The sequence below is a fragment of the Gymnoscopelus microlampas genome (assembly GCF_963454915.1).
Source record: "Gymnoscopelus microlampas genome assembly, chromosome: 15".
Lineage (NCBI taxonomy): Eukaryota > Metazoa > Chordata > Actinopteri > Myctophiformes > Myctophidae > Gymnoscopelus > Gymnoscopelus microlampas.
The window spans coordinates 48,873,610-48,895,278 of record NC_139952.1 but is presented as its reverse complement, the minus strand read 5'-3'; the positions used below and the strand labels follow the sequence as shown (position 1 = coordinate 48,895,278).

The 21,669-nt window shown below is 40.5% G+C and overlaps 1 protein-coding gene across 1 annotated transcript in view; it reads left to right on the top strand.

Annotated features, from left to right (window-relative positions):
* LOC311062403 (uncharacterized protein) overlaps positions 1–21,669 on the top strand; it is a 320,988-nt gene that overhangs the window by 66,781 nt on the left and 232,538 nt on the right. Inside the window, exons 12-13 of the mRNA XM_084081417.1 lie at positions 60–173; positions 560–673. Of these exons, the coding sequence (XP_083937543.1) occupies positions 60–173; positions 560–673 (228 nt within the window). The remainder of the gene's footprint in view (positions 1–59; positions 174–559; positions 674–21,669) is intronic.

Genomic DNA, 21,669 nt, shown 5'->3' with positions numbered 1-21,669 from the left:
ACAAATATTGAACACATTGAATTCACATGATAATTATGGAAACATTTATATGATTCCAGAAGGCTGTACCACAGACCAGAGTCTCCAACACCCAGCTGTGTGTCTTTGAAGAGTGACTGGTCTAGACATGAACCTCTTAACTTCAGTAATGAACCTGGACCTCCACACACAACGTATGTGAATCCTCTTATACGATATACACAACACTATAAAGCTGCACTCACACTACAGGGTTTTTTAAAATCTTAAACAATTTGGAATTCTGGTAGCATCACACAGTACAGGAGGATATTGTAAGATTCTCTTATGGGATTATCTTGAACATGCACTACGAGATTTTAAAACAATGACAATAGAATGGGACGTAACAAATCTTCAACAAATGGACCTTTATTCACCTGATAATTATAGAAACATTTATATGATTTGCATGTGACCCCCTTGTGACGCGGGAGTCGCACACAAATAATATAAATGTTTCTCTAAGTATAACAAATATTGAATACATTGACATCTTCATTCACATGATAATTATAGAAACATTTATATATGATTCCAGAAGTCTGTACCACAGACCAGAGTCTCCAACACCCAGCTGTGTGTCTTTGAAGAGTGACTGGTCTAAACATGACCCTCCTAACTTCAGTAATGAACCTGGACCTCCACACACGCAGTATGTGAATCCTCTTATACAATTTACACAACACTATAAAGCTGCACTTACACTACAGGGTTTTTAAAATCTTAAACAATTTGGAATTCTGGTAGCATCACACACTACAGGAGAATTTTATAAGATTATCTTATGGGATTAGCTTGACCATGCACACACTACGAGATTTTAAAACAATAACCATAGCCGTGGGAACTAGGGGTGCTGGGGGGGCAGACACCCCCCTCAAGTCCCCACCCAGGAGGTTGTAAATGAATGAATATTTATTGGTTGGTTCTGCACCTCACCCTGCAGCATTTTATTAAGAGATGTTCAAAGTTTATCTATAGATTATAAGTTACTGTTTGTGCAGTTTGTGAATGAAGTCGTACAAATCACAATATGGAGTTCAGTGGTGAAGTTGAACTATACAGACTGGCTGCTTGTGTGCATGTGCTATCTATGTAACAAACTATGTAAACTATGTATAGACTGCTGTGTCTATCAACTATAATTGTACGCTATTGTTTGTGAAATGTTAGTGTTTCTATTATTAATAATATTATCATTTTGCTGTTTTGTTCTGTTGTCTTGTTGCTGCGAAACTCAAAACATTTTCCTTTTTAGATGTAAAATGGGATATAACAATAACAAATCTTGAACAAATTGACCTCTTCATCCACATGATAATTATGGAATTAGGAATGTCGTAGTAGCAAACTGTATCTGAACTTGTCCAGGTATTTGGACAAACTAAAATGACCTATAAACACACAACACTTTAAAACATATAGGCTATACAGTTAAAGATAGATACAAATTGCGTGCGTGCGTGCGTGCATGCGTGCGTGTGTGCTTGCGTGCGTAGACTCTTGATAAATCCATCTCATGTAATTAAATGTAGATAAGACCTTGTAAAACATTGTTCAACCATAAGAGATGAATAACATCATTGTAATTGGAGGTAAAGTAAAGACACATTACAGACTCCCCTTTAGTCCAAACAAATATAGGTAAACCAGGCATATAGGTAGATTAGGTACATGTAGATTTAACTATAATAACAGGAATTAACCAAGCAATCAACCAAAATAGCGTCAGTCCACAGAGGTAGAACAGCACATCAAACAGTGGCACAAAATTACCCCAAGCAGAATACACCAGCCATAATAACGTTGAAACATATAGCAGACATAAAGCACAACTTACAGTTGTTCAATGACGCACACAGGTTAAAGGATGGAAGGTAGAAAGGAGTATAATATTAACAGAAATAGTCCGTCGCGGTGAACAAACTCCTCTGGGCACGGTGACACAGCTCGTCTTCAGAGAGTCAGTAATGATTGACAGGTGCGTCCTCACTCCCGTTACGTGCCTGCGGGGGGGTGCACTCATGCACACGCTTTGGGAGCATGTCTCATGGTGTCTCTGAGACTTTATAACAAACAGTAACCTACTCAAGCCAAAACATGTTGGCCAGTGTTTGTATATCAAAACGATTACCAAGTCTTGCACTGTAACAGAACAGTTTGTCATTTTCCTCCCAGATGCTGGTCATGTTGACAATGTATTTACACTGCATTGGTTTACCTCTGTGCTGCCATATGGTTGTAAATAAATATAATGTGATTTTTCAATCAATCAATGTGTTTCTACCTTTTCTAACTTTTCCTAGAATAGCATTCTTGTTAAAGTGACAGGTTAGAATGGTTGATGCTATTCTATGCTATTCTAGGCCAAGTTAGAAAAGGTAGAAACACATTGATGGGAAGAAAAATCATATTAAAATGTGTTTTATTTACAATCGTCAGCACCCAGGTAAACCCAATGCAGTAGAAATGAATGGTCAACATGAATAGCATCTGGGAGGAAAATGACAAACCTTTCTGTCATAGACAACATATTCTAAAACTCTAAAACTTTTGTGAGCTTGTAGATTAATATGAACATTTTCATGAAAATATAAAATACAACAAGTAATATTACAACAAATTACATTGTCTTGCACCACAGCTATAGTGCATGGAAAGAAGAAATACACAAAGTACACAAAGTAAGATCACTGATCTCTGCGTACTTTAACTGGAAACACAAATAATTCATCTGAATAATTTACATATGAACTGTAAAAGGTTTTGCTCTGTTTTACTAATGAACATACAGAAACCTTTAATATATATATACATGAAACAGTCAGTGATTTGATTTAGTGTCTTTCGAAAATATGTTCTGATGCTGTTCTGACTTTTGGTCTTACTGTATATATGTATATTTTTTAGGGTTTGTTTTGTCAACATCAAGCTTTTATGCAATCTTAGAAGTGACTGTAATGGCCTCTCCTGCCTGTCACTCTCATGTCTCTAACTTGTCTACACTACAGAAGATAGGAATTGAACTGGTGTTAAACCAATAAGATACAATAGAACCACATTTATCTGAACCCTTTCTCTGAATAGCATCTTGTAGGAAAATGACAAACTGTTGTCATAGACAACATATTCTAAAACTGTTAGAAGTTTTTTTTTCTTCTAAATAGACAATCTACAATCTTGTGTTAGCTTGTAGATTAATATGATTTTTTTTTAATGAAAATACAACAAGTAATATTACATCAAATTACATTGTCTTGCACCACAGCTATAGTGCATGGAAAGAAGAAATACGTTATAATGAAAAGCATGAACTGTGATTGGACTACTTTTGAGGGGACAGACATACTTTATAGAAAACCCTGTTCTGCAGCCGTACATTATTGCTAGGAATATCTGTGCAGCAAAGTGAGCAAATTGTATTTCAACTGAAATTATGATTTCATAAACATTTGTATGATTCCAGAAGTCTTCACCACAGACCAGAGTCTCCAACACCCAGCTGTGTGTCTATGAAGAGTGACTGGTCAATGGATTTACCTGCGACCTTCAGAAAAGAACCTGGACATTCAAACACAAAGTAAGATCACTGATCTCTGTCAACTACATAGAGATAAATGGACATATACATACAAATGGATCGACATAGAACTAATTTAAAATATAAAATAGTTCTACTGTTTTTACAAACAAACATACAGAACAATCAACATTAAAACTGGACATGAAACAGGCATAGATTTGATATATGTCTTTTAGAATACATGTTCTAATAGATTTACTCTCACGTCTCCAGCTTGTTGACAATACAGCAGCTAGGATTTGAACTGGTTTCTCTTTGAACATTAAACTACAATCTAGTTTATTGTCAGATCAGAAGTCATTGATAATAGAGGTTTTGTTTGTGAGAGATCTTAAACTGAGTAGAAACAACATGACACTGTGGCAGGATAGAGAAGATCCTTTATCAACAGACTGGTAAACCTACATTGTGATAAGGAGCGCTATAGGAGACATTTACTGCTTACTGCAATAAGATTGTACGGGGTCCGCTCATAATTCTGACCTCCCAGGAGTCTGACAAACGTTAGGTTAGTGTGAGGTTAGGGATAGGGTTAGTTATAATGAGGCCGGTTGGACCAACGGGACGTCGGAATAATGCGCTGTCGGGTGACATGGCACCGATTGTAAAACTCCTCCTCCTCGCTATCTAGATCAGGCTGATGAGGATGTTAAAATCAACACACTGGCTTTTACTTAGTAGTGTTGGGACTGTCTTTAAAATAGGCGTCTAAGAAAAGTCAACCTAAAATATTCAGATGTTATTATTCTAAAGGTTTTTATTGATGTCTCTTTTTCTTTGTCTGTCTGATGATGAAAGTTGCTGTAAATGCCTTAATTCCCCTTTGGGGATGAAAAAACGAAACTCTTACCTACGTAGAGGCATGAATTCTATGATAGGGTGATCTAACTGTGGTGATGTACGCCTACAGCATAGTAGGAATATAACAGGTCAGTCAGTTGGCTTTCGCTTCATTTCAGTTGCAGTGTGTAGTTTCTGAAGGAAGTCTCACAAATCTAAATGTGATTGGTGTTTAGTGGTGAAATCATATTGTGCAGCCACACTCTAAATAATTACCAGGAATATCGGCAACAAACGGTCTATTTAATTCAAATGATAATTGTAGAAATATTTGTATGATTCCAGAAGTCTTCACCACAGACCAGAGTCTCCAACACCCAGCTGTGTGTCTATGAAGAGTGACTGGTCAAAGGATTTCCCTCCTTTGAACTTCAGGAATGAACCTGGACCTTCAAACACAAAGTAAGATCACTGATCTCTGCGTACTTTAACTGGAAAGACAAAAGTAATGAATCCGTTTTTGTGTCAAATACATTTTTCAAAGCTGATCAAGGATATGTACTACAAAGACTGTCACCTTTGCCCTTACACATATTTGTCAAAGATATAATACCCATGCTTTTATGTCATCTTGTTGTGGTGACAGTCTCTCCTACCTGTCAGAAATCACTCTCATGTCTCCAACTTGTTGACAATACAGCAGCTAGGATTTGAACTGGTGCCACGTCAAGAGTACATAGGAGAACCCAGTGTCGTATATTAGCCCTTAGTTGCTATATTTTATATGACAGTATGCAAGTAAAAACAGATTATTATTAGAACAAATATACTAAAAGCTAAAGTAAGACTCATAGTGTGTGTTGACTCAGACACACTGGCGTCGGCTAATCAAGGACACTCTGCATAGCTGTGAAGTACATTTACATGCCTTTGTCTTATCATCCTGCTCACACCTCGAGTAGAGGAAGCAGATAGAGAGACAGTACCATTTGCCAATGTTCAAAGAGACAATGTTTGATCTTCGACTGATCAAAGGGGTGATCTCGTCACCTACAGGGTGACCCCACACCCCACCCGTTTGTTTGTCATGTGAACATACAGTGCATAAAAGGTGAATGTAATGTAACTCAGGACTAGTACTGTCTCACAAGCCGTCAGGCTGTGTGGGACAGGGGCTCTGCCCCTGGCTCTCTGGAAGTTGCTGTCTGTCTGTTTGATGCTGAATAAATGCTGAACGTGGAACCTTGGTCCTGACGTCTTCTCTCCTCTACTTTAATATCTCAAACCAGCCCGGTAACCCGCATCTTGGCACCTAAATTACACGACACCAGCAACCCTTGGAATTGCATGTACACATTGTTACATTTATGTTGTTTTTTTCGTCACAGCGGTACATTATGGTGAAGTATTGTAGTGCAGGTAATTGCAACAACCACCGATCTTGTGAAAAATGATAGCGGGATTGTGCCAATAATCTTTTTTTTTGCCGGGTCAAACAAGGGAATCACGTGACGTTGATCCCCTTCCCCTATTTGCTCGTACTAGGACGTGATGTATGTGTAGGCAGAATAATATGCACGCACGCACACACTCTCTCACACACACACACACACACACACACACACACACACACACACACACACACACACACACACACACACACACACACACACACACACACACACACGTTATATGGCATATTATATTATATGTACATATTATTACAATAACTATTATATGTAAATACATTGTCTTCATCTCCACAGAGAGAGGAAGAGGAGTGGTTGTGTTGTGACAGAGCAGGCGTCCAGGTGTTCAGTGTGTGAGGAGGTTCTGACAGATCCAGTCTCTACCAGCTGTGGACACTGGTTCTGCAGACAGTGCATCACCTCATACTGGGACCAGTCTGCTCCAACAGGACACTATGACTGTCCCCAATGTGGACAGACATTCAGAACCACACCTGGACTGAAGACACCCAGTCAAACCACACCTGGACAAAGTAAGACTGGACATAATTTGCACTAATTAAAATATCATGTTAATAAATGTAATGCTTAAACTGCAGAAATCGTAGTCAGACTAAATGTTCAAATTAGTGTCTATAACAATATCTAAGTGCAAATAATGAAGCTAAACAACTATCAACTCTGAACAAAAAACAACTGATATTGTGTTGTTACTTCTGGCTGTTTTTCTTAACAAGTTGTGTGCTGAATGTTTTAAAATATTATTCTTCATATTTCAGATGTCAGTCTGCAGGATGATTTGAATGATTATAAGATCAGTTTGAACAGTCTTGATGATGTGAAAGACCACATGACAGAAGAGTCTGGAACCTCCCTCACCAGCACCTACACAGAGCTCTACATCACAGAGGGAGAGAGTGAAGGGGTTAATAGCCAACATGAGGTGATACAGCTTGAGACGGCTTCCAAGATGAAGACCTTCCATGACACACCAATCAACTGCTGTGACATCTTTAAACCCCTCCCTGGCAGAAAGACACCCATCAGAAGAGTTCTGACCAAGGGCATCGCTGGCATTGGAAAAACATTCTCTGTGCGTAAGTTCACTCTGGACTGGGCAAAGGGTTTGGAAAATCAAGATATAAATCTCCTGGTTCCCTTTTCATTCCGGGAGCTGAACTTGGTCAGAGATGAGCAGTACAGTCTTCTCACACTGATCCATGAATTCCACCCAACATTAAAGAAGGTCACAGCAGAGCAGCTCGCTGACTGGAAAGTTGGCTTCATCTTTGATGGTCTAGATGAAAGCAGATTTCCATTGTTCCAAAAAAAACAAAAAAACAATGACATCGTTTCTGATGTCACAGTGACATCATCAGTGGATGCTCTGTTAACAAACCTCATCGAGGGGAATCTGCTCCCCTCAGCTCTCCTCTGGATAACCACCAGACCTGCAGCAGCCAATCAGATCCCTCCTGCCTGTGTTGACATGGTGACAGAAGTGCGAGGGTTCACAGACCCCCAGAAGGAGAAGTACTTTAGGAACAGATTCAGTGATGAGAAACAGGCCAGCACAGTCATCTCACACATGAGGACATCAAGGAGCCTCCACATCCTGTGTCACATCCCACTATTATGTTGGATCATTGCTACCGTTCTGCTGGACATGTTGATGACACACACGATAGGACAGCTGCCCAAGACCCTGACTGAGATGTGCTGCCACTTCCTGTTGGTTCAGACAAAGAGGAAGAAGAAGAAGTATGATGAGACACATGAGGTGAATCAACAGCACCTCATGGAGTCTGACAGGGAAGTTCTCCTGAAGCTGGGCAGACTGGCATTTGAACATCTGGAGAAAGGTAGCATCCTGTTCTACCAAGAAGACCTGGAAGAGTGTGGTCTTGATGTGAAAGATGCCTCACTGTACTCAGGAGTGTGCACAGAGATCTTCAAAAGAGAGGGTGTGCTCTTCCAGAAAACGGTCTACAGCTTTGTTCATCTGAGCATCCAGGAGTTTCTAGCCGCAGTCTACCTGTTCCATTGTTTCTCAAAGAAGAACATGAAGGTACTGGCGACATTCCTGGGATATGAGTATTACCCCATCTCCCTCTCCCTCTCCAACTTCCTGGAAGCTGCTATGAAAAAAGCCCTGAAGAGTAAAAATGGCCACCTGGACTTACTTGTTCGGTTCCTTCATGGCCTCTCACTGGAGTCCAACACAAGTCTGTTAGGAGGCCTACTGGGTCAGACAGAGTACAGTCCAAAGAGCATCCAGAAAGCCATCAAGAAACTAAAGAGCATGATAAAGACTCATGATATCTCTCCTGACAGATGTATCAATATCTTCCACTGTTTGATGGAGATGAACGACCACTCATTACATCAGGAGATCAAACAGTACCTGAACGGATCAAAGAAGAAACTGTCTGACAGACAGTGTTCAGCTCTGGCCGTCATGCTGCTGACGTCTGAGGAGGTTCTGGAAGAGTTGGACCTGGACAAATACAACACATCAGAGGGGGGGCGAAGGAGACTGATCCCAGCTGTGAGGAACTGCAGAAAGGCTCGGTTAGTAGTCAAGTGAATAGAAACATCCTAGTGACATTACAGTTAACACTATAATTAGAAATTAAGGTTGACTTAAAAGTTCCAATAAAACTGTGTCTCAAATAGTGACTAGTGGTATTGTGCAAATAAAGGCCGGACCACAATAAAGCAGGGTAAAAACTAAACTAAGAGTCTAAAAGCCCTGCTGGTTACCCCCACCAGACCAGTTGTTTGAACCTACTGACATTGCCGTCCTCTCAGTAGTTAAAATAATAAGTAAATACATTTTTAATGGTCCTCATTCTCGCAGCTCTTAACATTTCTGCTATATTATTTAGGTGTAGGTTTAGGTTTGCTTGTAAATAAAGAGCCACGTCTGATTCATGAAAGGCTGTGTAAAGCCTTGATTTGTGTGTGACTCAGGTGTATCAGATGATGAATTCCACCAAATAGTAAATATGCCATGTATTTGCTCATTCTCACTTTATTCATTTCACACCTTCAACTGATGGTTGAACATTGCTCTCTTCCTCTGTTCAATCTTTCTTGGACGTCTAGTGGTGTTGACCGTTCCACACTCCACTCTGCCCCTCCCCCCTCCTCAGACCTTTTTTCTTTTGGGTTGCATTCCTGATCCAAAATAGAATATTTGCAGTGTCTGCTGTGGTAGAAAACCAATGCAAAACTATATTAAAGAAAAGTATATACACTCCAAAAGAACTCTCACAGTGTAATCACTATGAGCCTACTGATGATCCAGGTTTAAAGAGAATGTTTTAAATATAGTTTTGCTCTTGTTAAGATTGGTTTCCTATTAATGTCATTTAGTCAAACTAGAGGTTCGGGCCGCTTCGTGGCCCTCACATCTACGGTGCACCAGTGATCCAACTGATATGACCATATATGGAGATCTCTATCTGTCAGTCCTTGTCCTTTTTGTGGGACACTGCGCCCATGTCACACATGCGCAGTACGGTGGGCCTAGCGGCCAAAAAAAAGTGGCTAAAATGTGCCTGAATAAAAAGAATGTAGTTTTATATTAACTGTACAATATGTAAGTACATGGGGAAAGAAGCCTAGGCACTGATCAATAGTCTGTGGCAAGTTTGGAGGCAAGTGGAGACCTCGTGTGCTGACCAACCCGGGACGTACACCACAGCGTGGGCATTTTAATTAAAGTAGTAGGATATTGGATTTAGGTTCAGGAATGTCACAAATACTAAAAAACTCAAATCTCCATGAATTCAAGTTTTAATTGATAGGGAAAAAGTATTTATTTGGGTGAAATATTCCTTTAATGGAAGACAAAACTATATCAGTATACTCAGCATACTGTAGGTGAAGTGCACACATGTAACATGAAGGTAACCAACATTAATTGGACTCATCCAATCGCCGACAGACGACCACAACCTTAGTACACACAGAACAACAGGAGAACTCAAGTCCTCTAACTATTCATATGTGTCCTCTTTATGAGTTATTCTACCATGAAAACAGACCATACCATATGAGAAATGGACCATACCATTAGTGAAGGGGTGTAGAGAGGATGGCTTTTTAAACAGTGAGCTTGGTTACTCAGATTGACTTACATTACATTAACTTTTCATCTGTTGTTTACTTCCCTGTTCTCTGATCATACTTAAACTGTTTATGTCTGTATAACTAGATACAGTAGGAGATCTCTTAGTTAACTTCCATGACAGTGAACTAGGTATAATTTGTTTTGATAGTCTCTTATTTAATCTGTATTTACAGACTTGTTGGCTGTAACCTCAGACAGACAGAGGTTGAAGTTGTGGCTTCAGCTCTCAGCTCTAATCCTTCACATTTGAGAGAATTGGACCTCAGCCAAAACAACCTACAGGAAGCAGGGCTACTGCTCTTAGCTGGACTGAAGAGTCTGCACTGTAGACTGGAGATTCTAAGGTAAGATACATTTACCCGATTTATTTTGATTAGGGGTGTGATTGTGCACAGATATTCGGTTAACCTGCTAAACGGGGCTGCCCCTACTTATCGTTTATAAAATAATATTTGGTTATTGTATTTAATATATGTTTAATTGAGATATATACGTTTTTCCCCATATTGCTGTAATGTCTTAATAAAATGATGCTTTTAAGAAGGAAAATAAACAGGGGCCGATCACCTAGGGCTCGGGCACCCACAGGAGAAAGCGAGCACCCACTGGGAATGCGCTGGTCGGACAGATCTACAAGTTCCCAATGTGTTGCTGACACAACGCATTGTGAGCTTGTAGATCTACTATTTTCACCGCACGACCCCGTCGTACGACAGAGTATACATTGGGCTGTAACGTGTGCAGTGTCTGGTTACTATAGTAACATGACTGAACGCTGTCAATGAACAAACCAAGATGAGACGACATGCATTTCTGTTGACATGCACCTGTCTCACTCTCTCACTGCCATGCACCTGTCTCACTCTCTCACTGCCATGCACCTGAAGTATTACCAAGACAAGGGTGATTATCGGGGCCTGTCACTCTGATCTGCACAGTGCTGGTCACCTGCAGCTGGCATCGTTCACTTCCCAGTGCAGTGAGTGAATCTAGCTACTCAAGCTACAGACACACACTGTCTGTTTGCAAAAAGAGCAAAGTTTGGATGACTTTGTTTAATGGGAAAGCGTTGATAGAGAAATCACATCCAATATAAACACCTGGATGTATCAGATTACAGTCATTTTTTTTTTAGCAGACGCTTTTATCCAAAGCGACTTAGAATAAGTGCATTCAACATAGGTAGGGAACAAAACTACTAATCACCAGAAGTCTTAAGTGCATTTCCTGCAAAAACAAGCAACCAAGAGTATACCTAGCACTAGGGTAAAAGTGCGATATATCAGCTACCTACTTTCTTAAACAGATGAGACAAAATAGCAAAATCAAATGAGCACAAGCTAAATCAAATAAGTGTATCGACTAAACGAGATCCAATAAAACAATACAACAATAAAACAAGAGTTCGTACAACTAGTTAACAACAAGTAGGCCAGGCAAAGAGGAAGGGTAGTGTTTCCTGAAGAGGCGGGTTTTCAACCTGCGGCGAAAGATGGGCAGTGACTCTGCTGTCCTGACATCAGTGGGAAGTTCATTCCACCACTGTGGGGCCAGAACAGAAAAAAGGTTGTGACCGTGTCGATCGACCAGAAGGACCCTTGAGTGACGAGGCAATCAGTTGCCCCGAGGTGGCAGACCGAAGTGGTCGGGCAGGGGTGTAAGCATCGACCATAGCCCAGAGGTAAGAAGGAGCTGTTCCTTTCACTGTCCTATAGGCTAGCACCAGGGTTTTAAACTGAATGCGTGCCTTCACTTGTGTGTCAGAGGGGGGGAATGAGAGGATCAGCTGGGTGTCATCGGCATAGCAGTGGTAGGAAAAGCCAAGAGATGTAGTGTAGAGAGAGAAAAGAAGAGGACCCAGAACCGAGCCTTGGGGAACCCCAGTAGTGAGCCTGTGTGGTTCTGACACAGACCCTCTCAGCATCACCTGGTAGGAGCGACCTGTCGGGTAGGATGCGAACAGGGAGAGTGCAGAGCCTGAGACACCCATCCCCTCGAGGGTGGAGAGGAGGATCTGATGGTTCACTGTGTCGAACGCTGCAGACAGGTCCAGGAGTATCAGGACAGAGGAGAGAGAGTTCGCTCTAGCGGCATGGAGCGACTTCGTTACTGCCAGGAGGGCAGTCTCTGTCGAGTGACCCACTTTGAACCCAGACTGGTTGGAGTCCAGGAGGTTGTTCTGGTGGAGGTACGAGGACAGTTGTTTGAAGACAGCACGTTCGAGAGTTTTAGATAGGAAGGATAGAAGGGAAACCGGTCTGTAGTTCTTGACTTCAGAGGGGTCAAGTGTCGGTTTCTTCAGGAGAGGGGTGACTCTGGCAGTCTTGAAAGCAGAGGGAAAGTAACCAGACATCAGAGAGGTGTTAATAAGGTGGGTTAAGAAGGGAAGGAGTTCAGGTGCAGTGGACTGCAGCAGAGTGGATGGGACCGGGTCCAGAGAGCATGAGGTGGGACGACTCATCTTCTAGTTTTGATTATTTATATTGATATTAACACATTAAACACCAAGAACTTAGTCCTACAGTCCATTAAATCCAACTGTTAAGCGCCGAGACCGTAGTGCTACGGTCCGGGTGCTTTTTTTTTTTTTTCGATTTTTTTTTTTTTTTTCAATTTTCTACACGGACCATTTTCATTGTAACACCACCGGAACGGAACTATTTGCGATCCGGTTTTGCCGTTCCCGTCGGCCTCCATTCTAAAGCGCACACTAAAACCCCTTTTTCTCCCTTGTAGTTTTTTCTCCTCGGTCATCACTGTTTAACATAAACCGTTCTAACTACAACATGGATGCCCCTTTTGACACGTGGTCTGCACTGGGAGACACAGGGACATGTGCACGATGTTTACAAACAGTGCATCGCACATTCTTAAGGATTTTAACGGGGTTTATGGCGACGTGAAAAAAACAAAAAACAATAATAAAACTTTGGCACTGGTGAGTACATTATGAGATTAACCTCTGGCGGTGGATGTGTTAATGGGTGCAAGCGTCCATTGCAGTAATAGGGATTTCACTAGATGACCACCATTAAAAAGTTACCATATGAGAAATGGACCAAACCGTTAGTGAAGGGGTGTACAGAGGATGGCTTTTTAAACAGTGAGATTGGTTACTCAGATTTACTTACATTAACTTTTCATCTGTTGTTTACTTCTCTGTTCATACTTAAACTGTTTATGTGGATAAGAACTAGGTATAATTTGTTTTGATTGTCTCTTATTTAATCTGTATTTACAGACTTGTTGGCTGTAACCTCAGACAGACAGAGGTTGAAGTTGTGGCTTCAGCTCTCACCTCTAATCCTTCTCATTTGAGAGAATTGGACCTCAGCGAAAACAACCTGCAGGACTCAGGACTACTGGAGCTGCTCTTAGCTGGACTGAAGAGTCTGCACTGTAGACTGGAAATTCTAAGGTAAGATACTTCACCCGATTTATTTTAATTAGGGGTGTGCGCAGATATTCGGTTAACCTACTAAACGGGGCTGCCCCTACTTTTAAAAAGTTGTGCAGGTACAAAGGTGATCTCGATGAGCATGTGGTATTTTTCTCCTTCCTATGAAACATCTTTCTGAACTCTGTAGATCTAAATTCCTAATATTCACCATTGTGGTGGAGAAAACATTTGGGGTTGATGAACTTCTCATTGATATAGTTTATTATTTGCTCTAAAGTTTAAAAAGAATCAAATAACTCAAGCAAGACCTGACAAAGACCTATGAGACACAGAGAGCAGGAAAATCCTCAAACATTTAAAATGACATTCATGAGAAACATTAGGATAGCCTTGTTCATTTGTAGCAATTTGCAGATGATCTTGCAATGTACTTAAAGACATTTCTCATTTTATTTTGAAGGATCAGTCTCAACTAATCACAAGTACAAAATTGTACTTAAAGGAGCACTTCACCCCTGGAAGAACTTACAGTCACTCAATGTTAATAATATTTGTAGTAGATAACAGTAGAAAAAATTGAAATTTGCACCCTATGGCCAGAAAAATATAGAAGTCTGTGTGTTTTACTGGGGTTTGACTGGACTGCTGCATTACTACAATGACCATAATGCTTTGGGCCACTGCCCTTCATTGTGGGAGGGGAGGCTGCGTGGGGGTGTGGTCTACATTGTAACTTCCCCTCCCAGTTCTCACTACAACAACATCAACACATGTTGATGTTGTCATCAACACATACACATTGACCACTGACCAGTGTTGCCATGTCTGCTTATTATAAGCGACTCTGGGACTTTGTAAATATTGGTAGTTGTGGGTGACGTTTTTTTGGGCTTGTTTTTAAATACATAAATAAAATAATTGTGTACTTGTCCACGGACCCTCATCTGAAATTATAATTTCTGCCAGGGACCCCTGTACCAGATTTGTGTTGTTAAAATGTTTCATACATTTAGCACTTTTTTTCCTCAAGATTTCTTAGAAAATAGTCACATCTCACAAGATGGCAACACTGAATAGACTTCATGAATGTTCCATTCCGACTTTGTTATTTACCCAATTTGGATCACAGAACACGACATGAAGCCATGTTCTTTCTTGGACCATGTGAAATCTGCCTCTTGTTGAACCAGTACACAGTTGGACCAGTAGACATTGCAAGTTAGCTATATATACAGAAGGATATAACAGTCCCCAATCCCCATCATCATCGTCTGACCAGTGGCACTACTGCGCCAGCCAGGTGAAAATATTCAATCTTTGCTGCTGTTGTATTGTGTTCTGTATTGATTGCATCTTTTAGCAAACTAAATATATCATGTGTAAATTAGCAGAGTAGCACTAAACGTGTGTTCAACATTCCTTCCCAGTTCCCACCATGAAGACAGTGCTGGTGACGTCCACCTGGGACTCGGGACATCCATGGCGATGAGGCATAGTCAACAATATAATAATAAAACAAAACGTTTCATACTCATGTCATGTGTGATTCCTTATTTCTGAGAACATAATGTTTCACTGTCATTTCCAGTTATATTCTTTGGACTAAACTTTTGAAAACATGATGGGCATTACTTTAGAATAGATGACATGCTAATGTTCAAATACCTTGTCATACACATCCTAATCGTTGTTGTTTTTTGTTCAACTGAGACCGTGATGATGATGATCATATGTAGAAGTAAATACTAATATATCATGAAATGGTTCAAAATAACCATTATAGAATTGTGGGTCATACATTTTGTCATTATGAATGCAATGTAAAATGTACCATGATCAATGAGAACAGCAAGCAGGGTATAAATGTAACCGTTTTATTTAGAAAAAGAATATATATGAATATGACTATCTCATAAGGTGAGTCTGAGGTCTTTCTTCATCAGCAGTTCCTCCATTCTGTCCTGTTGAAAATAACACATTAGATAATTAGACTTGTAGATTAGATATCATCCGAGGTGAAGCCTAATTTATACTAATATTGCATGTGAGCCGAAAATAGCAGACCCACAAGCTCACAAAGTGTCGAGTCTAACGCGTTGTGAGCTTGTAGATCTGCTATTTTCGGGACCCGCCCGGCGAGTCTATGGACGAAATAGCCGTGACACATGACTGTCATGGCGGCGCTTCAACCTGGTGTTTGCACTTTCTACATGTACAATCCGTACATCTACATAAACGTTCAGATTTCAAATATAAAGTGCTTATCCCATGACCACGGATGTTACAATTTGAATCGGGTGGGTCTAAGTACCAGTATCTTCCGTATTATTGAATAAAAAAGCATTTTAATCCGATCGGCAGGGCAGGAATTTCACGGCGGCCACGACGGCCATGGCCGTCGTTGCCCCTCTCATTGGCCGTGTGCCCCTCGAATAATGACATGCCTTGCCTGCCACAGTGGCCGTGGTGCCCCAGCTGCGCCCAGCAACTGATTTCACAGTTTTTCCTCTGCGCGATTTTCCTGTCAATACGTTTTTTTAGACACCAGTCCCTTTGGTTGAGCTGCGCAGCTACAACATACACAGTGGTAGGTAGGTTTGATTTTGAGCCTCCTATGAACCGTCGGAATCCCGCAACACAGTGTAATAGACACAAAAGCATTACCGGGCCAAACAGGAGATAAATCTAACGCAGCCTGAACTAATCAATGGTAGGTTTGATTTCTAGCCTGAGAGAGAGAGAGAGAGGATTCCGTAGTAGCCTAGTCCTACAGACCGATGTGCCCCGATGTTTTTTTCAACAGCAAAATATAGATGAATACATCAAATAAAATACAGCAAAATCCCCAAATTATGAGTCTTAATATAAAGCAAGCAACAGAATAACTGCAAATTAAAAGTTTAGGCTATCAATATCATACAAAAGAGTGACCTCACCGCTCTGATGGACAAGAAATAAATAATCCTTATGCAAACCACATCCATTATATATGTTCGTTTGTCAACAATGTTCTAATTGGGAAGTTTATTTCAGCATCTAGAATGTGACAGTTTTAGTTCGTTTTTGGTGCGCAACACACAGCCCTCATTAAATGAATTGCTTTCACCTGCTGCTGCAGTGTGCGGAGCTTGTGCGCAACAGGGCATATCTCCGCCAAGCCAGGGTGACCTACCCAGGGCCATGAAATTCATATGCAGGCATAGTAGCCAATTAGAATGAAATCTGCAAAAACAGACTACACTGATACAGAACCATATATTGGCTATATATTATGTCTGTTGGGTGGAAATCTTGTATGTTCCTTTTTTATCATTATTTAAAATCGTGAAAATAGCCAATCTACAAGCTGTAATCATTAATAATTAAGAAATACTATATTTTAAAGAGAGAGAAAATCAACTAAAGTCCTTATTAGTGAAAGTTCAATCACATTTCATTTGAATGAAAATAACTTGTGGGGAAAATACATAAAATCTCTAATCCAGAGGTCTTCAACAGGGGGTCCGCGAACCCTAGGGGGTCCGCGAAGGTACTGCAGGGGGTCCGCGAAGGTACTGCAGGGGGTCCGTGAAATTGTTGTTTGATTAAAAAAAAATGTTTTTAAAAACTTTAAAAACTTTTTTTTCTTTTTTTTTTCAAAAATGTAAATTTGTCTTTAAACATAACATGACATATTTTAATAGCTTAGTAATGAATGCACAATAACATCGTATGTTTATATATATTTTGTAGAGAAAGATCAGTGGTGTCAGTTCAGCAAAAGCTAAGGTATGGCAAGGTTAGGGTTGCCAACTCCCAGAGATTAAAATAAGGGACATCTATCCATTTTTTAGGGGGTCAACCCCCCCAAAACCCCTGAAATGCATAGAAACTATGCATTATACCTATAACACAATGCAAACACAATGGTCTTACACCTGCATTAGGCTACTATTCATGATTTTTTTTCCTCTTTTTTTTCTGGAGCCAAGGTATGGCACCTGCCATGCCTTGCCATACCCAATTGAATCCCCTGAGAAATGTCCTTTTGCACACCTACTGGGTCAACCTGTGCGTAGGAGCAGGCAATTCTTTTCATGTTTATTTATATAAAACACAATTTTATACATAAATATATGATATATATAGTAGCCTACCCCCTACCCTACGAGGTAGAGGGTCCCTGCTCCATCACCCCATCAGATTGGGGGTCCCTGGCCTGAAAAGGTTGAAGACCCCTAATTATTCTGTGAATCTAATGTGATTAATGATCAGTCAGTGAAGTCCAGGGCTGAATGTGACATATTGAGACCTATATAACTAAGTATTGGTCATTTGCCAACACATTATTTTGTGAAATAAATGGGTTATATTTCACAGATAGTTATACAATTCTTATAATATATTAAAATACAATCATCCTTAACCTTCAAGTTAAATGCATTATTTCCGGGGACTTAAAAATCTTTTTTTTTTTTTTTTTTTTGGATGGCCTTCCTGCCCTGGCATTTGGCCTTTGTGCCCTCCAAAAAATTACAAGACCAAAGGCCAAGTGGCCTTGCCCCTAAAATGACGAAATTCCAGGCCTGCCGATCGGCGGCCATTTATTATGCCGAACCTATCGGTGGGGAGGTGTATTGCACTTCACATACATTATATATCAATGAGAAAATGGCCACCGATCGGATAAAAATGCTTTTTTATTTAACAATACGACAGATACGGGTACACCCACCCGATTCAAATTGTAACATCTGTGGCCATGGCATAAGCACTTTATATTTGAAGTCTGACGAGAGACAAAGCATAAATTAGGCTTGTCACACAAGTGGTTTAGCTTAGCATTTGGCTAGCTATTGGAACGGTACGGTACAATGTAAACAAGAATCGGTTGCATGCATGCGTCTATCAGAAGTTACCTACACATCGTACACTACCCTAACTTTATTAATCTCTAACATTAAAGCAATCAAGTACAATTACACGTTGGATTATTATGTCAAGATGGCATAATGTTTACAGCAATCATACTTACTCTAAAGTAATCCATACAAGCTGTGTCCACTCCACTGTCCAGCATTATTTCAGCACGCAGCCTGTTGAATTCCTCTGCGGCGGAGCTGCTCTTCTGTATTTTATGGTTCAAATAAATATATTGTGTTAGCGTTTCTCCAGTGGATAATCTCCACTGAGTGTTTACCGACGCCATTGTACAATTGAGGAAGGGAAAAAAAGAAGGCTGGTCCCACTCTTTGGGAAACACCCCCTGGGGTGTGTGGGTTTGGTCTCACTGAAACACCATGTAGTGCGGACATAAGGTGAGCTGTTCCTTCAGCGTCATTTGATGCGTGAGTATCTCAAATGAGATACTCACGGATAAAAAATCTAAAAACACAGACACAACACAAAAAACACACCAGGATCATGTTTATGGGTCCTAGACCTCATAAAAATAGGATTTTTTATCAAAATCGGTGAAGTTTCCCTTTAAGTACAGTACTTGAGTAAATGTATTTAGTTACTGTACACCACTGGAAACCTGTTCATGTAACTACAGTTCTTATTTCTAAACTACAATGTTTTCAGATACATATTTTAGTGTACTCTTTAAGTTTAAAATGACTAATACACTGTCTGGACATCATCTTGAATGAGATTCAAAATGGCGTAGCGCTGTATAATTTAAATCAGGTGTGTTTGGAGGAACATGCAGCTATAGGGATCACACAGGTGAATGAAATCAAGATTCATATGTATGCACACGTTCTTGCTTATGTCAGGAAGTCATTCAAATTGGCCTTTTAGGGACTTTTGACATAAGAATACACTCAGGTCATTTGCCAAGTTTGACGTTGGTCTGTCGGACAGTTCTCAAGATACCTGAACTACAGACGTGCTTAAAATAGATACATACATACTTACAGAGATTCTGTGCATTTATTTTATGCCCATATATGGGGATCCCTAATGTCATCAGTATATTATGATCTATATTGATCTTTGAGAACATGGAGAATGCACCCTAGGCAAAGCCTGATTTTATTTTATTTGTCTCTGCCATATATTATAATTTATGGCATATATATGGTATATAATATATGATATAATTTGTTTTGATAATCTCTTATTTAATCTGTATTTACAGACTTGTTGGCTGTAACCTCAGACAGACAGAGGTTGAAGTTGTGGCTTCAGCTCTCAGCTCTAATCCTTCTCATTTGAGAGAATTGGACCTCAGCAAAAACAATCTGCAGGACTCAGGATTACTGGAGCTGCTCTTAGCTGGACTGAAGAGTCTGCGCTGTAGACTGGAAATTCTAAGGTAAGATACATTTATCAGATTTATTTTTGATCAATTCTGTATTATTATGTATTGTATTTTGTGAATATAATATGAATGATGTGGTGAGATTGTATTAACACATTGACCGCCATAGGTTAATCTCATAATGTACTCACCAGTGCCAACGTTTTATTGTTGTTTTTTGTTTTTTTCAGGTCGCCATAGACCTTGTTAAAATCCTTAAAATTGAGCCGTGCACTGTTTGTAAACATCGCAGACATCTGCTTGCTTCTACCACTGAAGAACGTGTGTCAAACAGTGCCTCCATGTTGTAGTTAGAACGGTTTATGTTAAACAATGATCGACGAGGAGAAGAAAACAACAAGGAGAAAATTGAGTTTCAGTTTCGTCATTAGAATGAGGGCTGCCGGCATCGGAAAAAACGGAATCCCAAATAAGGGCTTTCCGGTGGTGTTACAATGAAATGGTCCGTGTAGAAAATTGAAAAACGTTTTTTTTTTTCGAAAAAAAGGAAAAAGCACCACGGCCCGTAGGCTACGGGTTCGGCGCTTTACAGTTGGATTTATCGGCCCGTAGGCTACGGGACCGGCGGGTAGAGTGTTAATAAGATTGATATCATGGGAACCCTAGTCTGGGAGGGTTAGCGTCGGAGCTTGGACAGCAGGGGCGCGGCCACTGCGTTGTGATTCAAATCAACAGCCAATGAAGAAAAGGGGGCGGGATCCACATGCAGTGGGTGATGCATCTAAATAGGATCGACGGGAAGCAATTTCCCCTTGAGAAATTTCGGCCGCCATTGTTGTGTACTGCTGTTTGCCTCTCGTCGGACTTTTTAGACGAGTTGCACAGCTCTCAGACCGGTAAGAGGCGTGTCCGCTCAGATTCAGAGCGTGACGTACATCCCGCCCACAAATACCAGGGCTGTGGCCCAGAAGTTCCTCGCCAGAGCTGGCGAAAACTTCTGGGAACTCAGATTATGGGAACCCAAGCCTACCTCATGTCCTTCCATGCTGAGATACAAAATTACGCTATCGTTGTTGGATGTATTTTGTCAGATCTTCATCATCTTCTAAATTTGATTATTTAAATTGATATTAATGGGTGCAAGCGTCCATTTCAGGAATAGGGATTTCACTAGATGACCACCCTTAAAAAGTTGTGCAGGTACAAAGGTGATCTCGATTTCCTCCTTATAAGCATGTGGTATTTTTCTCCTTCCTATGAAACATCTTTCTGAACTCTGTAGATCTGAATTCCTAATACTTACCATATTGTGATGGAGAAAACATTTGGTGTTGATGAACTTCTCATTGATATAGTTTATCATTTGGTCTAAAGTTTAAAAAGGATCAAATAACTCAAGATCTGACAAAGACCTATGAGGCACAGAGAGCAGGAACATCCTCAAACATTTAAAATTACATTTGTGAGAAACATTAGGATAGCCTTGTTCATTTGTAGCAATGTAGATGATCTTGCAATGATTGTTTGATGGTAGTAACAGCCTTGTATTAAAATCTGCAATTATATTAACTCTCTCAGTGCCACGCCCCGAGATACCCCAAGTTTTTCCCGAGTACCCTCCCTGCCAGCACGAGAAATCCCGAGTTGTTACTTTTTACTGTGATCGCGCTATTCTGTTTATCTTTCATCAGCACTTTCGTTTTCCACTTACGTCACATTCACCCGGAGCCGGATGCATAGCGAAGATTCCGTTTCCGGGTCACATTGTTTTTCCTCGGTCATTTTCGGCCAGAATAGGTAAACAAACACGGTAAACAAAACGAACGGAGAGGTCCACGTCTATTCTCTTTGGTCTGGGTGACGATCAGTCATCGCAGTCGTGTATTACATCGTATTTTAACCCGATCACAGATAGTCGATCACGTCACATCCGGTTATGACCGGATGTGACGTGAGCCTGTTTGGGAGGGGGCGAGCGAGTCAACGAGGCGATCAATTTCTCGATTTGCTGCTCTCTACTGGTAGAACTGT